The 13,342-nt window shown below is 40.0% G+C and overlaps 1 protein-coding gene across 1 annotated transcript in view; it reads right to left on the bottom strand.

Annotated features, from left to right (window-relative positions):
• Positions 1 to 13,342, bottom strand: part of SYNE1 (spectrin repeat containing nuclear envelope protein 1) — a 486,068-nt gene that overhangs the window by 89,908 nt on the left and 382,818 nt on the right. Inside the window, 5 exon segments of the mRNA XM_021084410.1 lie at positions 512 to 694; positions 2,613 to 2,817; positions 3,194 to 3,327; positions 6,107 to 6,277; positions 8,867 to 9,022. Coding sequence (XP_020940069.1) covers positions 512 to 694; positions 2,613 to 2,817; positions 3,194 to 3,327; positions 6,107 to 6,277; positions 8,867 to 9,022 — 849 coding nt within the window.

Here is a 13,342-nt window from a genome sequence, read left to right as displayed (position 1 = left end):
ATTCCTAAGAGACATTCCTAAAGAGACAAGGCCACATTGGTTTAAATTCTCTTTTCCTTATTAATGTAATTTCCCTCAAACTTGGAATTACTTCCTTTTACCATTAATTAAGCAATTATTTATTTATTTTTCATTTTTTTATTACTCAAATGAATTTATCACATCTGTAGGCAATTATTTATTTTTAAATGTATTATCAAATAGAAGTATATTCTGATTCTTGCAAAAACTTGTTATGTAAACATGATTGTTAAAGTCACTTGATGCTGATTAACTGAACATATTTTACCACGGAAGGAAGCACTGATTTGGGGGCAAAATTATGGAAAAGTGTGCAAGACTCCCACCTTCCCTTGACCCCACTGGAACTTCCAAGTTTGTTTATTTTTAAACTTTTCGGTCTTAAAGGAGGCATGGTTTCAGTGGTGAAAAATTCTTCTTTCCCTGCACTGATGCCCAAATGTTTACAGAATGTCCAATTTATAACACCCACTGGATACGAGCACTGTACCTGTAACGTGGTCTGCTGTTTGCAAAGAGCCTGTTCCAGGGCACTTAGCTGTTGACTCAAAGACAGTTGATCAGACTGAATGGCTGATGCTGCCGAAGCGTCCACTTGTTGCTTGAGTTGCTCTCCCAGCTCATGGAGAACGAAAAGGGAATCGTTCACTGTCCCCAGTCCTCTGAGGAGGTCCTAGAGAAGATGAAAATTTGCTCGTCATGCAGTGATACATTAAGTGTACTTCTTATCAGAAACAGTCAGCAAAGGGTCACACATCTACAGACAGTAAATAACCATCACCTGCAGAAAAAGAAATGAAGAATTGAATTTGATTCTTAAAAACATGTATGTGTATTAACATTTGAAAAGTACATGTGCTATTTTGACTATAAAAGCCACATAAGCTCATTGCAGGACATTGGGGAAACGCCTTACCTATGCAGAGCCAATGACCACAAACATTTTGGTAGTTTTTTTCCTGCCTGTTCATGCCACTGATATCAACTTGAAAACCCAGTGCTACATGGTACCTTTTTTGACTCATTATTATACACACTGGGAGGAGTTGCAGGTGTGGTCAGACAGTGGTCACAGTACATCCTGCCTCTCAGTGGGTGTGGATGCCAAGCTCTGGTGAGCAGGAGGAAGAGTGAACGCTATCTCCCTTCTTTTCTGTGGCATCTCCTGCCTCTTCTTTTTGTGGGACCTTCTTAGATGCTCCAAATTATAAGCTGGTGGAAATTCCCTGTTTCTGGTTTCCACCTGCCACTCAGGGATGACAAATGACTGATTCTTCCAACTGTGGCTGGTGCTGCACCAGACACAGAGCCTGCCATGTCTGTGCAGTGACAGGAGTGAGAGGATGGAAAACAAAGGGCAACTTGACCCTTGACAGAGATCAGGAAATTCACCCCGATCATTCAGAGGACTAGGCTCTGAACCAAGCATACCTCAACTCGAGAGGACTGAAAACTGAAAATAAAAAAATCTCATAAACTATGTGGAAAGAGGAAGAAGAGCACTGACTTAATTTTAAGGATTCACCTTCAGCTTTAAAGTGATTATTCATTAGTAGATGCAAACTATTCAATTTAGAATAGATAAGCAATGAGGTCTTACTGCATGGCACAGCGAACTCTATCCAATCTCTTGGGATAGGCCATGATGTTAGATAATAACGAAAGAAAGAATGTACATATATGTATGATTGCGTCACTTTGCTGTACAGCAGAAATTGGCATAACATTGCAAATCAACTATACTTTAATAATTAATTAATTAAAAATGTAAAGGAACATATATATATGTATGACAGGGTCACTGTGCTGCACAGCATAAAGCAGCACAACGTTGTAAATCAACAGTACTTTAAAAAAGTTTAAAAAGATATTAAAAAGTGATTATTCATTATTCATGGGACGGTCTTAGCATGGGTTAAACTGTCACTTATGTGTTTTTTATAACTTGCCTAATTCTAACAAGTGGTTTTGTGAAAGTTTATAAGAAGATCTTTGAAAGAAGTTCATTAAAATAAAGACAAATAAGGACAAACAGTAAGAGGCATGTGGTAGGCGAAACAAGAGAACCATTCCCAAAAACCTTAAGTAGGTTATTGGCAGCTGCAGTGAAAAAGAGAAATATTAAAAAGCTATTAAAAAGAAGTATGCCCATAAATCAGGAGAGAAAGACTTCTTCCTACCATTAAGTTCTTAGAAGAAATTGTTAGGTTGATGCTTACGTAAGAGATAATGGACCAAACTGGACAATACCTTTTAACAGCAGATTTTTAAAAGAGGTAACATTACTCTTTGTATGGTCATTTCTCATATGGACCATCTCTGTAAAAACAGATAGCCCAAATATTTCACATGGATTGTATGGGAAAACAACGCTTTAAAAATAAAACAACGGAAGGTATCTCTTAAACCTGGCACATGTGCAACTGTGTTCTGAAAAGCTCGAAGCCTCTTGGGTCCTTAAAACAGTTACTTTGGGAGAGTCGTCTCGCATGGAGCCATAGCCAAAGCTCACACACCGCAGGAAGGGCCCTGCTCAACGTGAGGCGTCTAAGACTGACATGACGGGAGGGCACAATCTTTCCTGAACATACGTTGCAATCTTGGATCCATGTGGCAACTTCATCGTCAGCAATGTCCTTGCTCGTGGCCGCCTTCAAGAGCTCCTTGGCTCGAGCCTCCTGCTGTTGAACCGCAGAGGCGCACTGTTTGGAGTAGTCCTTGTATCGTTGCCAAAGCTGAAGCAGGGCCTTGCTGGAGTGCAGCTGCTCAGCCATCTCTTCCAGCAAGTTATTCCATCTGGAAACAAGAGCCAACACGCATGGGCAGAGCCCCACGTCTCACCAAACACTGTTATTTACTATTTTATTTTTCATGTGAATATGCAAGTCAAGCAGATGTCCCATTTCTATTTAATGTAATAAAAAGGGACACGTCACACTCATATTTCAAGGGCAGGTAGTAGGAATGAGGTCAATTGTGGGGTCGATAGCAGTTCTAATTCCTTTCTAACTCTCTTCACTACATTCACGTGACCTTAAATTCCTTTTCTGAAAGTGAAAATATCAATAGGATAGGACCCATAAATTCAAAATGCCAGCGGTGTCATTATATCATTATAACAAGACCATGCTATCAATAACGAGCAACAGGGTAAAACCAGCATGTCCCATACCTCATAGTGACTTCTTTCAGTGTATTGGTCAGCGTTTCTGTCACAGGCGGGTGACATTCTTTTAACAGTTGGTTGGTGACAGAGCCGAATTTCTCTAAGCTATTCTCTTGTTTTTCCAGATCATCTTGAAGTTTCTGCCCAAAGAAAAGTGCCACAGATGACATGACAGGACCTAAATTCTAATGATTAAGTTTTAAAGTAATTTATCTCTGTTTTCATAAAAAAGGCAATACAAATACATAAACCACGACTTTGCCCCAATGCTTTATGTTTTCTTTAGATAATCTTTTTTCTTTTTTGTGTTTTTATGGTGTGAGGAGGGTTTGGGTTCTCATCAATTGAGCTTTCTTGGAGTGGGATCTGGAAGTCTGCTGGGAAAGCTCACACAGGGAGCCCTCACCCAACATCGAGGAGGAAGCCATGGGGCTGGTGTGCCTGTGACCTGTCACTCTGTGATTCTCTCTGCTACCTAAGGTCAGAGTCGAGAGCTCTACCTGTCTACTTACCCAGAGATGCTCTACCAGCAACGCCTGCTCAAGAGATGTTAAGTAGTCCTAGCTTTTCTGAGTACCATCTCTAAGTGTGTTTGCTTGCAAAGAATATTTATTAGGCAGGCAGCAGGCTTGGTAGAGTCTTCTACCAAGAGCCAGTGAAGAAAGGTATTTCCCTAAGACTCAGTTCTTAGTAAAACTCCATAGGTGAGGCAGACTGCTGAGTGCCATCAAATTAAAATATGAAAGGAATATGCTCCGTGTCTGTGATCCATTTCTGTTTTGTAGATAGGATCCCTCGCGTCAATCTACAAAACAGAAACAGATCAAGGACAGGAAAAGCAGACTTGTGGCTGCTGGGGGGGAGGGGAAGGGAGAGAGGAGAGGGAGTGGGATGATGGGGAGTTCGGGGTTGGTAGATGCAAATTATTACATTTGGAGTGGATAAGCAATGGGGTCCTACGGTACAGCACAGGGAACTATGTCTACTCTCTTGGCTTAGAACATGATGGGAGAGAGTATTAAAAAAAAAGAACATACATATATGCATGACTGGGTCATTGCGCTGTACAACAGAAATTGAAGGAACACTGTAAATCAACTACACTTTAATTAAAAATTCAAAAAATAAAATAAGGGGTTCCTGTTGTTGCTCAGTGGTAACAAACCCGACTAATATCCGACTAATATCCATGAGGACTTGGGTTTAATCTCTGGCCTCGCTCAATGGTGTTGCTGAGAGCTGTGGTGTAGGTCGAAGATGTGGCTCAGATCCTGTGTTTCTGTGGCTGTGGTGTAGGCTGGCAGCCAGAGCTCTAATTCAACCCTTAGCCTGGGAACTTCCATATGCCACATGTGTGGCCCTAAAATTAAATGAATAAATATTAAAAATAAAATATGCAAGGAATAGACCTTGAATCCTTTCATAGCTTAAGGCAGCAGATGTGAAACACTGAGCGAGCTCAATTAAAAAATGCTTCCAGGAGTTCCCTGATGGCTCAGGAGGTTAAAAATTTGGCATTGTCATTGCTGTGGCTCAGGTTTGATCCCTGGCCTGGGACCTTCTATATGCTTCAGGTGCAGCCAAACAACAATCAAACCAAAAAAAACACCATCAAACCCAAAAAACCAAAACCCAAACAACAAATGCTTCTAAACTCCTCAACTGAAGTTATAAAAGGTGCTTTTAAACTTACTACTCTCAAAATAAGTTTTAATGATTCTGCAACAGCTCTTAAAGGTTTAAAACAATTATAAACTTATTTTATCCTTCCTCCGTCTTGTCCCTCCCCCGCCAAAAAAAAAAAAAAAAAAAAAAAAAGGGCATTCCATTCATAAAGTCTGCCTATCAGGTCAGCAACATATAGGCTTTGATTGCCAAGCGAGGGATGGCGAGGGAGATGAGGGTCCATGCTCGGGTCTTGCTGACCTCCTGGCCCTCGGGCTCTGCCCTGCCCAGCCCATGGGCTGCATTATTTAGCCAGGGAGAAAGGGTGGTGGCAGGTGGGAGCGCCCAAGTCCGCAAGGGAGCAAGGGCAGCCGCTGATGGAGGGCAGGGACCTGAGAGGCTGTGCTGTGTTTAAGTCTAAGAGCAGTGACGTCCTTCTGGATGAGGACACTGATGGTCACGGACACTCAGGAAACCAGGCAGGAAGTGCTAGAGAAGGAGGAGTCTGTGTGCACGTCGGCCAGACCACCGACGTTACGCCAACTGCAAAGAAAACGACGGAAGGGTTTAAAATTTTACTGCTTTCGCTATTTTTCTTTTTGTTTTCTTTTCAATCCCTTAGACTATATTTGGAGAAGCAGGATACAAAGAGAAAGGGGAGACATAAAAGGTATCCACAGATCAAGGACGTTGATTTGGGTATAAAATAATTTTATAAAATACATTCATGGGGATATATATGCAACAGAATTTTAAAAATCCTTTCATCATATATCAGCTATTCTAGACTTTGGTATCCATGGGAAAGTCTGATTTTGTAAAAAAAAATAAAGTAGGTTAAATTAGTTTTAGATATTAAAAATAACAAAATGTAAACAATATATCCCAATATTCCAGGATGATGTGCACATCTGCTCATTTTAAGTTTTCTCAAGGAGTTTCCATGGTGGCTCAGCACAAACGAATCTGACCAGCATCCATGAGGACGCCGGTTCGATCCCTGGCCTTGCACAGTGGATTAAGGACCCAGCATTGCTGTGAGCTGTGGTGTAGGTCACAGACGTGGCTCGGATCCAGCATTGCCGTGGCTGTGGGGTAGGGTGGCAGCTGCAGCTCCAACATGACCCCTAGGATGGGAACCTCCATATGCCATGGGTGTAGCCATAAAAAGACAAAAACAAAACAAAACAAAAAACCCTTTCTCAAATTAAAAAGAAAAAAAAAAAGTTACCGATGGGTTCAATTGTTCCTTACCTGAAGATTGTCTACCTGAACCTGCACAGCTTCTAAAGAGCCGGTCAGCAGACGGAATCGAGAAAGAGAGTATCTGGCCTCCGTGAGGAAGCTGTTTATCTCATCAAAGGCCACTTTGTGGTGGCTCCACTGATCAAGCACGGACTTCAACAGGATCTTTAATTGCCCAGCCTTTTGAGAGAGACAGACACTTATAACTACATAATACGTAAAATGAGGAAATACATATTCCATCGATGGAAAAAAGATTAGCATTTAAGAAGTTCATTGTGTTTCAGGCATTGTAAATAAACTCAAATTAAAGAAAAAAGATTTGAAATGTAAGATGTAGCAACGTTGAAATTTACACCTTTCATACATTTGATCTCTCGGTCTAAACTAAAATGCTTACAAAGGTTTTATGTGTATACATATATATATATATATATATATACACACACATATAACCTTCATATAGAATACACATTACACATATAAAAAAAGTAATAAATACAGTAATTTAGGAAATATGTTAAATGTGTTTTAAATGCATCAACTCATTTGATCTTCATAACAACCTTACGAGGTGGATGGAATCATTCCTCTCATTTCATAGATAGGAAACTGAGGAACAAAGAGGTTATAAAAATCACCTGAGATTATATCGTTAGAATGTGAGAGACCTAGATTTGAATCTAGGCAGTCTGGTCTCAGGAAATGAAACCTACCCATCATCTATCCATTTACCTGCCTACCTATCATCTATCCATCAACCTATTTATTATCTATTTATCTATCTATCTACCTAGCTATCTATCTATCATTTTATCTATCTCAGGTATGAACATAGACACACACATGGCCACTCAAAAGAATATCTTCCCCTATACTTATCTGCCACAGAAAAGTTTTTAGTTTGATCTGTATCGTTTAGAAAGATATCTCCTTTGGACTTCCTGAATTTGTCTCCCAATCTTCTAAACGTAATCTTTTGAATATGGAATATGGCCATAATTAAGAAAAGAGATCATATAAGCTAATTTGCACCTGCAGTCTCTGCTCTTCTTCTTAGCATAAATAAAAAAGGTTGAAACCAATCAAGTTACTATCTCATGGGCCAAAGGCCTAAGAAAACGTTGCCTCGGAAAAGAAGCGATACACACAGGTGCAGACAGATGCCAGGGCCTGTCCTAGACAGTCAGGAACAGACACGGACAGAGAGCCAGGAGATGGATGAGAATTGTTAAGCTATCTACTTCTTCTTTATATTATTTTTGTTTTTCATGTGAAGATATTTCCTTGAAAGAAGCAATTTATTTATACAGTAAATTGTTTCCTAAGAATTGTGATTATTTATAAAAGTGCTTAAAATGGCATAAAATAGATTTAAAATAGGGTTAAAGACGAGGTAACAGCAGGCTAGAAAGCTGGCAGCAGAGGAGGGCACACAGACTGTGAGACTGGGTTTGCCTCCACACCCTTGTCCTGTCACTTAACCTGTTTGCGCCTCAGCGCCCCCCTCTGGAAAGCGTGGATAATAACCACTCGAGCAGGTGTGTGCAGAGCTGTACTTGTTGTTACACATTTTTCTCATTGGAGGAGTCAACATTCCATTCAGCACACATTTATCAAACGTCTTCCTAGATCTTATTTTTAATGAGAGAAATTAAACCAACGAGTAGACCATATCATTTGTGAGAAGTTGATAAATTCTACAGATAAAAGCAAAGCAGAGAAGAGAGTGAGGGAGTTCGAGGTGGGGATGCAGAAGTTGTCATTTAAAACAAGGTGGTCAGAAAAGCCCTCACTAAGATGGTGAATGCGAACAAGACTCTGAGGAGAGGGAGAGGCCCTGCGGATATCGGGGAGCAGGTGCTTCAGGTGGAAGGAAGCCAGCACCAAGTCCCTGAGTGTGGAACACGCCACTGGGTCCCAAAGTAGGGGGAGACCAGACGCACGAAGAACCTGCCGGGCAGAGCAGGAGATGCGGTCAGAGAGGCCGCGGGAGGCCCTGGGGGCCTTCAGACGCTCACCGGGTTTCAGCCTCATTCTGAATGAGACAGGCAGCCAAGCAGGGGGTTGTGAGCAGAGGACTGGCGTGATCCGACTTCCATTTCGACAGCACCCCTCTGGCACGGAAACTACGCAGGAGGCCATTAAAATCACCAAGGCACACGGCGATGGTGACTCAGACCGAGGTGCTAGCTGCACAAACGGGGACAGAGGCTGGATTCTAGATCTAGCCTGAAAATAGGGCTGCCGTGATGGCTGATGGACTCCTTGTGGGTCTGAGAGAAAGAGAGCGGTGAAGAATGACTCCACGGCTTTCTGCCCCGGCAACTGGAAGCGCAGGGTTGTTGTCAACTGAAAGCACAGGTTGTGCGGGAAGAAAGGGAGTTGGGTGGGACAAGAAGTTTGAGATGTCTTCTGATCATGCAAGAAAAGATATCTACAGAGGATTTCTCTCTGTGTCTGTCCCGACTTCAGGCACAAAATCCAGGCTAGGGGTGCACCTTTGAGGATTATCTGTGCATCTCTGGACATAGGAATGGATAAGATTATTAAGAAGGTAAAGTTCGTAATAATGGTTATTATAGGAAACATCTGAAGCTAGACTCTTGTAAAAGACAGGTTAACAAAGTGGACTGAATAATACAATTTGATGCTGCATAGATTCCATAATTATTTACTCAGTAGCTTTAGGAAAACCAAAACCCACATCACATTTGGACAGAAATGGCAAACATGGTCTTGGAGCCCACTCTCCGCAGGCAACGCTACCTTGTGGTCCAAATTTGCCCAGGTTTGGTTGAGCTCCTGCAGCGTGCTCTTGACAATGCCAGAAACTTCTTCTTTCTTGTTCTGAATCAAAGCAAGTCCATTCTGCTCAATTTTCTCCACCTCTTTTTCTTTTGCTTTAATCAAATCTTCCAGATCCTGAAAGATTAAGAAAAAGTCATTTAAAATTTTTCTATTAATGGAACTCTGGGGTGCACTGAAATTGAACCATGATAGCTCACATCCTAAAAATCTTTTACTAATCCAAAAGGCTTATTCTCAGGAAAGGGCCTCCATGACAACAGTTCTTCCTACATTAAAATTAAATTTTTTTTATTCCATGAGAAATGAGCATAACTTTAAAAAACAGGTAAAATTTGATTACATAATAGATAAGGAAATAGCAACATGTAATTTTTCAAGAAGGTACAAGGAAAGAAGTACAAATTGGAAATGGTAACATGATTTATACTCTTAAATTCATATATCTTTGTATTAAAAAGTTATACAGTCCTAGCCCATTGGGTGAAATTCCATAGAATGGTATCTTGGGCCCTAGTATCTGAGATTTAGTTACATTTCAGCCACTATCAAGCTGCGCCACCTATGGCAAGTTGGAAACTTCCATAGGGTCTCAGTTCTTCCAATGAAAAATCAGAATCTCTAAGGTACCTCCACACTGTTTTCCAGAGTGGTTATACCAGCTTACATTCCCACCAACAGTGCAGGCAGGTTCCCTTTTCTCCACACCCTCTCCAACATTTGTTATTTGTGGACTTATTAATGATGGCCATTTGGACTGGTGTGAGGTGGTACCTCAGAGTAGTTTTGATTTGCATTTCTCTAATAATCAGTGATGTTGAGCATTTTTTCATGTGCCTGTTAGCCATCTGTATATCTTTGGTGAAAGAACCCATTTTTCAATTGGGTTGTTTACTTTTGTTGAGTTGTATACATTGTTTTTATATTTTAGAGATTAAGCCCTTGTCAGCTGCAACTATTTTCTCCCATTCTGTAAGTTGTCTTTTTTTTTTTTATGGTTTCCTTTGTTATGCAAAAGCTTGTCAGTTTGATTAGGTCCCATTGATTTATTTTTGCTTTTATGTCTCTTGGCTTGGGAAACGGACCTGAGAAAACATTTGTTTTGCCTATGTTCTTTTCTAGGAGTTTGATAGTTTTTTGTTTTATGTTGAAGTCTTTAAGCCATTTTGAGAACAGCATGGAGGTACCTCAAAAAACTAAATATAGAATTATCTTAAGACTCAGCAATCCCACTCTTGGGCATGTATCCAGAGAAAACTTTCCTTGAAAAAGATACATGCACCCACATGTTCATTGCAGCACTACTCACCATAGCCAAGACAAGGAAACAGCCTAAACATCCATTGACAGATGAATGGCTTAAGAAGATGTGGTACATATACACAATGGAATACTACTCAGTCATAAAAAAGAACAAAATAATGCCATTTGCAGCAACATGGATGGAACCAGAGACTCTCATACAAAGTGAAGTATGTCGGAAAGAGAAAGACAAATATCATATGATGTCACTTATATCTGGAATCTAATATATGGCACAAATGAACCTTTCCACAAAAAAGAAATTCAAGGACCTGGAGAACAGACTCATGGTTGCCAAGGGGGAGGGGGAGGGAGTGAGATGCATTGGGAATCTGGGTTAATAAATGCAAACTATTGTCTTTGGAATGGATAAGCAATGAAATCCTGCTGTATAGCACTGGGAACTATCTAGTCACTTAAGATGGAGCATGATGCAGGATAATGTGACAAAAAGAATGTACATATGTATGTGTGACTGGGTCTCTTTGCTACATTGTAGCAAACTGACAGAACACTGTAAACCAGCTATAACAGAAAAAAGAAAAATCATTTAAAAAAAGGAAAAAGCAAAATCAGAATCTCTGTTAACCTTCATTTCTCCCTAAATTGCTCTGATTCTCTGTGATGCTAAAAGGTGGTATGAGCTTTTTCTTCATGATCCAAATCCTCATTTCCTTTAGGATGTGGCTTTATAACAGTCATATGACATGTTCAAAAAAGAAAATGAAAGGAGGCAATGATCTCGAGATCATACTGAACCACACATCATAATCCTGATATTTTAATGCCATATAAAAATTTGGAACACTCACCAAGGCAGCCTGAGTGTGCTGGCAACACCGTGTGGACGAACAAGCGGGAGATGAAGTTACCCCATCTGTCCAGGTCTAGATGGGCTACAGCATAATTAGAACCCTAGACTTCTGAGGAGTTCCCGTTGTGGCTCAGCAGAAATGAATCTGACTAGTATTCATGAGGATGCAGGTTTGATCCCTGGCTTCTCTCAGTGGGTCAGGGATCTGGTTTTGCTGTGACTGTGGCTGTGGCCAGCAGCTGAACTTCCATACGCCACAGGTGCAGCTCTAAGAAGCAAAAAGCAAAAAACAAAACAAAACAAAACAAACAAGACTTCTGAGCTCAATGACTCCTATCCCAGTGCTGGAGGCGAGTAATCTAGAAGTGAATTGTGTGTGGAGAAGATGTAAAATCCACGTTGGGATGTTGTGAGAAGCTGTCCATTCAGGCCGTGTTACATTCTCATACGCAGAAGTACATCCCTAGAACTAGCTATGCAGATGTACAGGCCCTGGAGATTAGAGTGAAGAAAATTGCAAAATAGTTTACGTTTTGTATCATGTCTCAATTCCGCTAAAAAGATTTCTACTTCCCTCTCATGATGCACACACAGTTAACTGTATTGGGCTTGGGTGGTGCTATGGATAGGGGACTAGTGAGAAGTCCTAGACTCTGCTGTTTTAGTGGCAAATGTGCCTCTTTAACTTTTGTTCTGTGTGGTCCAATCTTTTAGTCATTCTCTACTTGTTTATAAAATAGGAATAATAATACATTTGCTTATGTCAAAAAGGTAATATTCGTTAGGTATAGATATGAAATCCCTTCTAAGTTGTTAAAAACAAGGCAAATGTAAAATTATTATTTTATTCAGCCATTTGGTAGTGTGTCCTGCTTCAGCGCAAATGTATTTATTTTCTCTCCTTAACACTTACGGAGGAATTAGAAGTTCATGAGGTTAGTAGCCTAAAGAAATATTTTTGTTTTTAATAACAGTTCTTTCATTTACACTTTATAATTTCATCAATATTTTGACAGATTTTACAATCAAAGCCAAGAATAGGAGTTCCCGTCATGGCTCAGCAGTTAATGAATCTGACTAGCATCCATGAAGATGCAGGTTCGATCCCTAGCCTTGCTCAGTGGGTTAAGGATCCGGCATTGTGGTGAGCTGTAGTGTAGGTCACAGACATGGCTCGGATCCTGCATTGCTGTGGCTATGGTGCAGGCTGGCAGGGACAGCTCTGATTTGACCCCTAGCCTGGGAACCTCCATGTGCCTCGACTGAGGCCCTAAAAAAAAAAAACAAAAAAACCCAAGAATGAACATAGTAATAATTAGGACTACATGTTCTTTATACAGTATAGAAAACATGATGGACTTCAGTACTTAAGGATTTTTCTTTCTGCTTTGCCTAAAAGATTAAACAGCCATAAATAACCCTTCCAACGTGTCTTTAATATGTTTCTAAAATTCAACTACGGGAATTAAATTTATTCTCATTTACCCAAAAATGTTAACTTTTTAAGTGAGCAATATTAAATGAATGATCCATTGCTTAGAAACACATCTCAAAAATACCCTGCTCATTTATATTGGCATAGAAGCAAAACCTAGGAGGGAAACAGGAATGAAATATATATTTCATGCAAAACAAAGGAGGTTCTTTCCCTCCAATAATAATTAAAAAATGATTCTGTTTCTGATCAATGAAGAAAAAAGCCAAACCTAACATTTTTTCGCTATAATAAATCATTCTTAACTTGGGTTAATTCATAAATATCATTTTTATGTTGGCTGAAATTCATAAATCACTTTGAAAGAGTGGGAAAATATTCAAGATTTTTAAAACAAAATAAAGCTTGAATCCAGTCACCAATGTAAGTATGCTGGCTTGAATTCTACACTTTGGTCCAGAGGAATGATTTCTCAAAAATGACAATAAATTTTTATCAAGGTTTAGGGTACGGCCAAATGGAAACTGCCAGTTAAGCTATTGTGATTTATATGTGATGCCCCCCAAGTGGGCTAATTCCATTCTGTTCTTCGTTTTCCAAAGAAAGAAAGATTTTTCATTTAAAATCACCAGTTGGCATTGGAGTAAAGTTCTATCCGTCACACTTGAAGCCTTCCTTCTTGACACTGCCTGGTGTGACCTCTAGGAGACTAAAATTTGGGTCCAAAAAGGAGTGAAACTTGGCCAAGTTTTTGCTACATTTTCCAGCCAGCAATATTCTCCCTCTCTGTTAAACAGAAGACATGTACATAAAAAGAAAATGGAAAATGGCAGAAAAAAGCACATTAAGGAGAAGAAAAACTACGAAGAAAGAGAAAAAGAAAACT

This window comes from Sus scrofa, chromosome 1, assembly GCF_000003025.6.
Source record: "Sus scrofa isolate TJ Tabasco breed Duroc chromosome 1, Sscrofa11.1, whole genome shotgun sequence".
NCBI classification, from domain to species: domain Eukaryota; kingdom Metazoa; phylum Chordata; class Mammalia; order Artiodactyla; family Suidae; genus Sus; species Sus scrofa.
The sequence above is the reverse complement of the archived record's forward strand: the minus strand, read 5'-3'. Positions and strand labels throughout refer to the sequence as shown.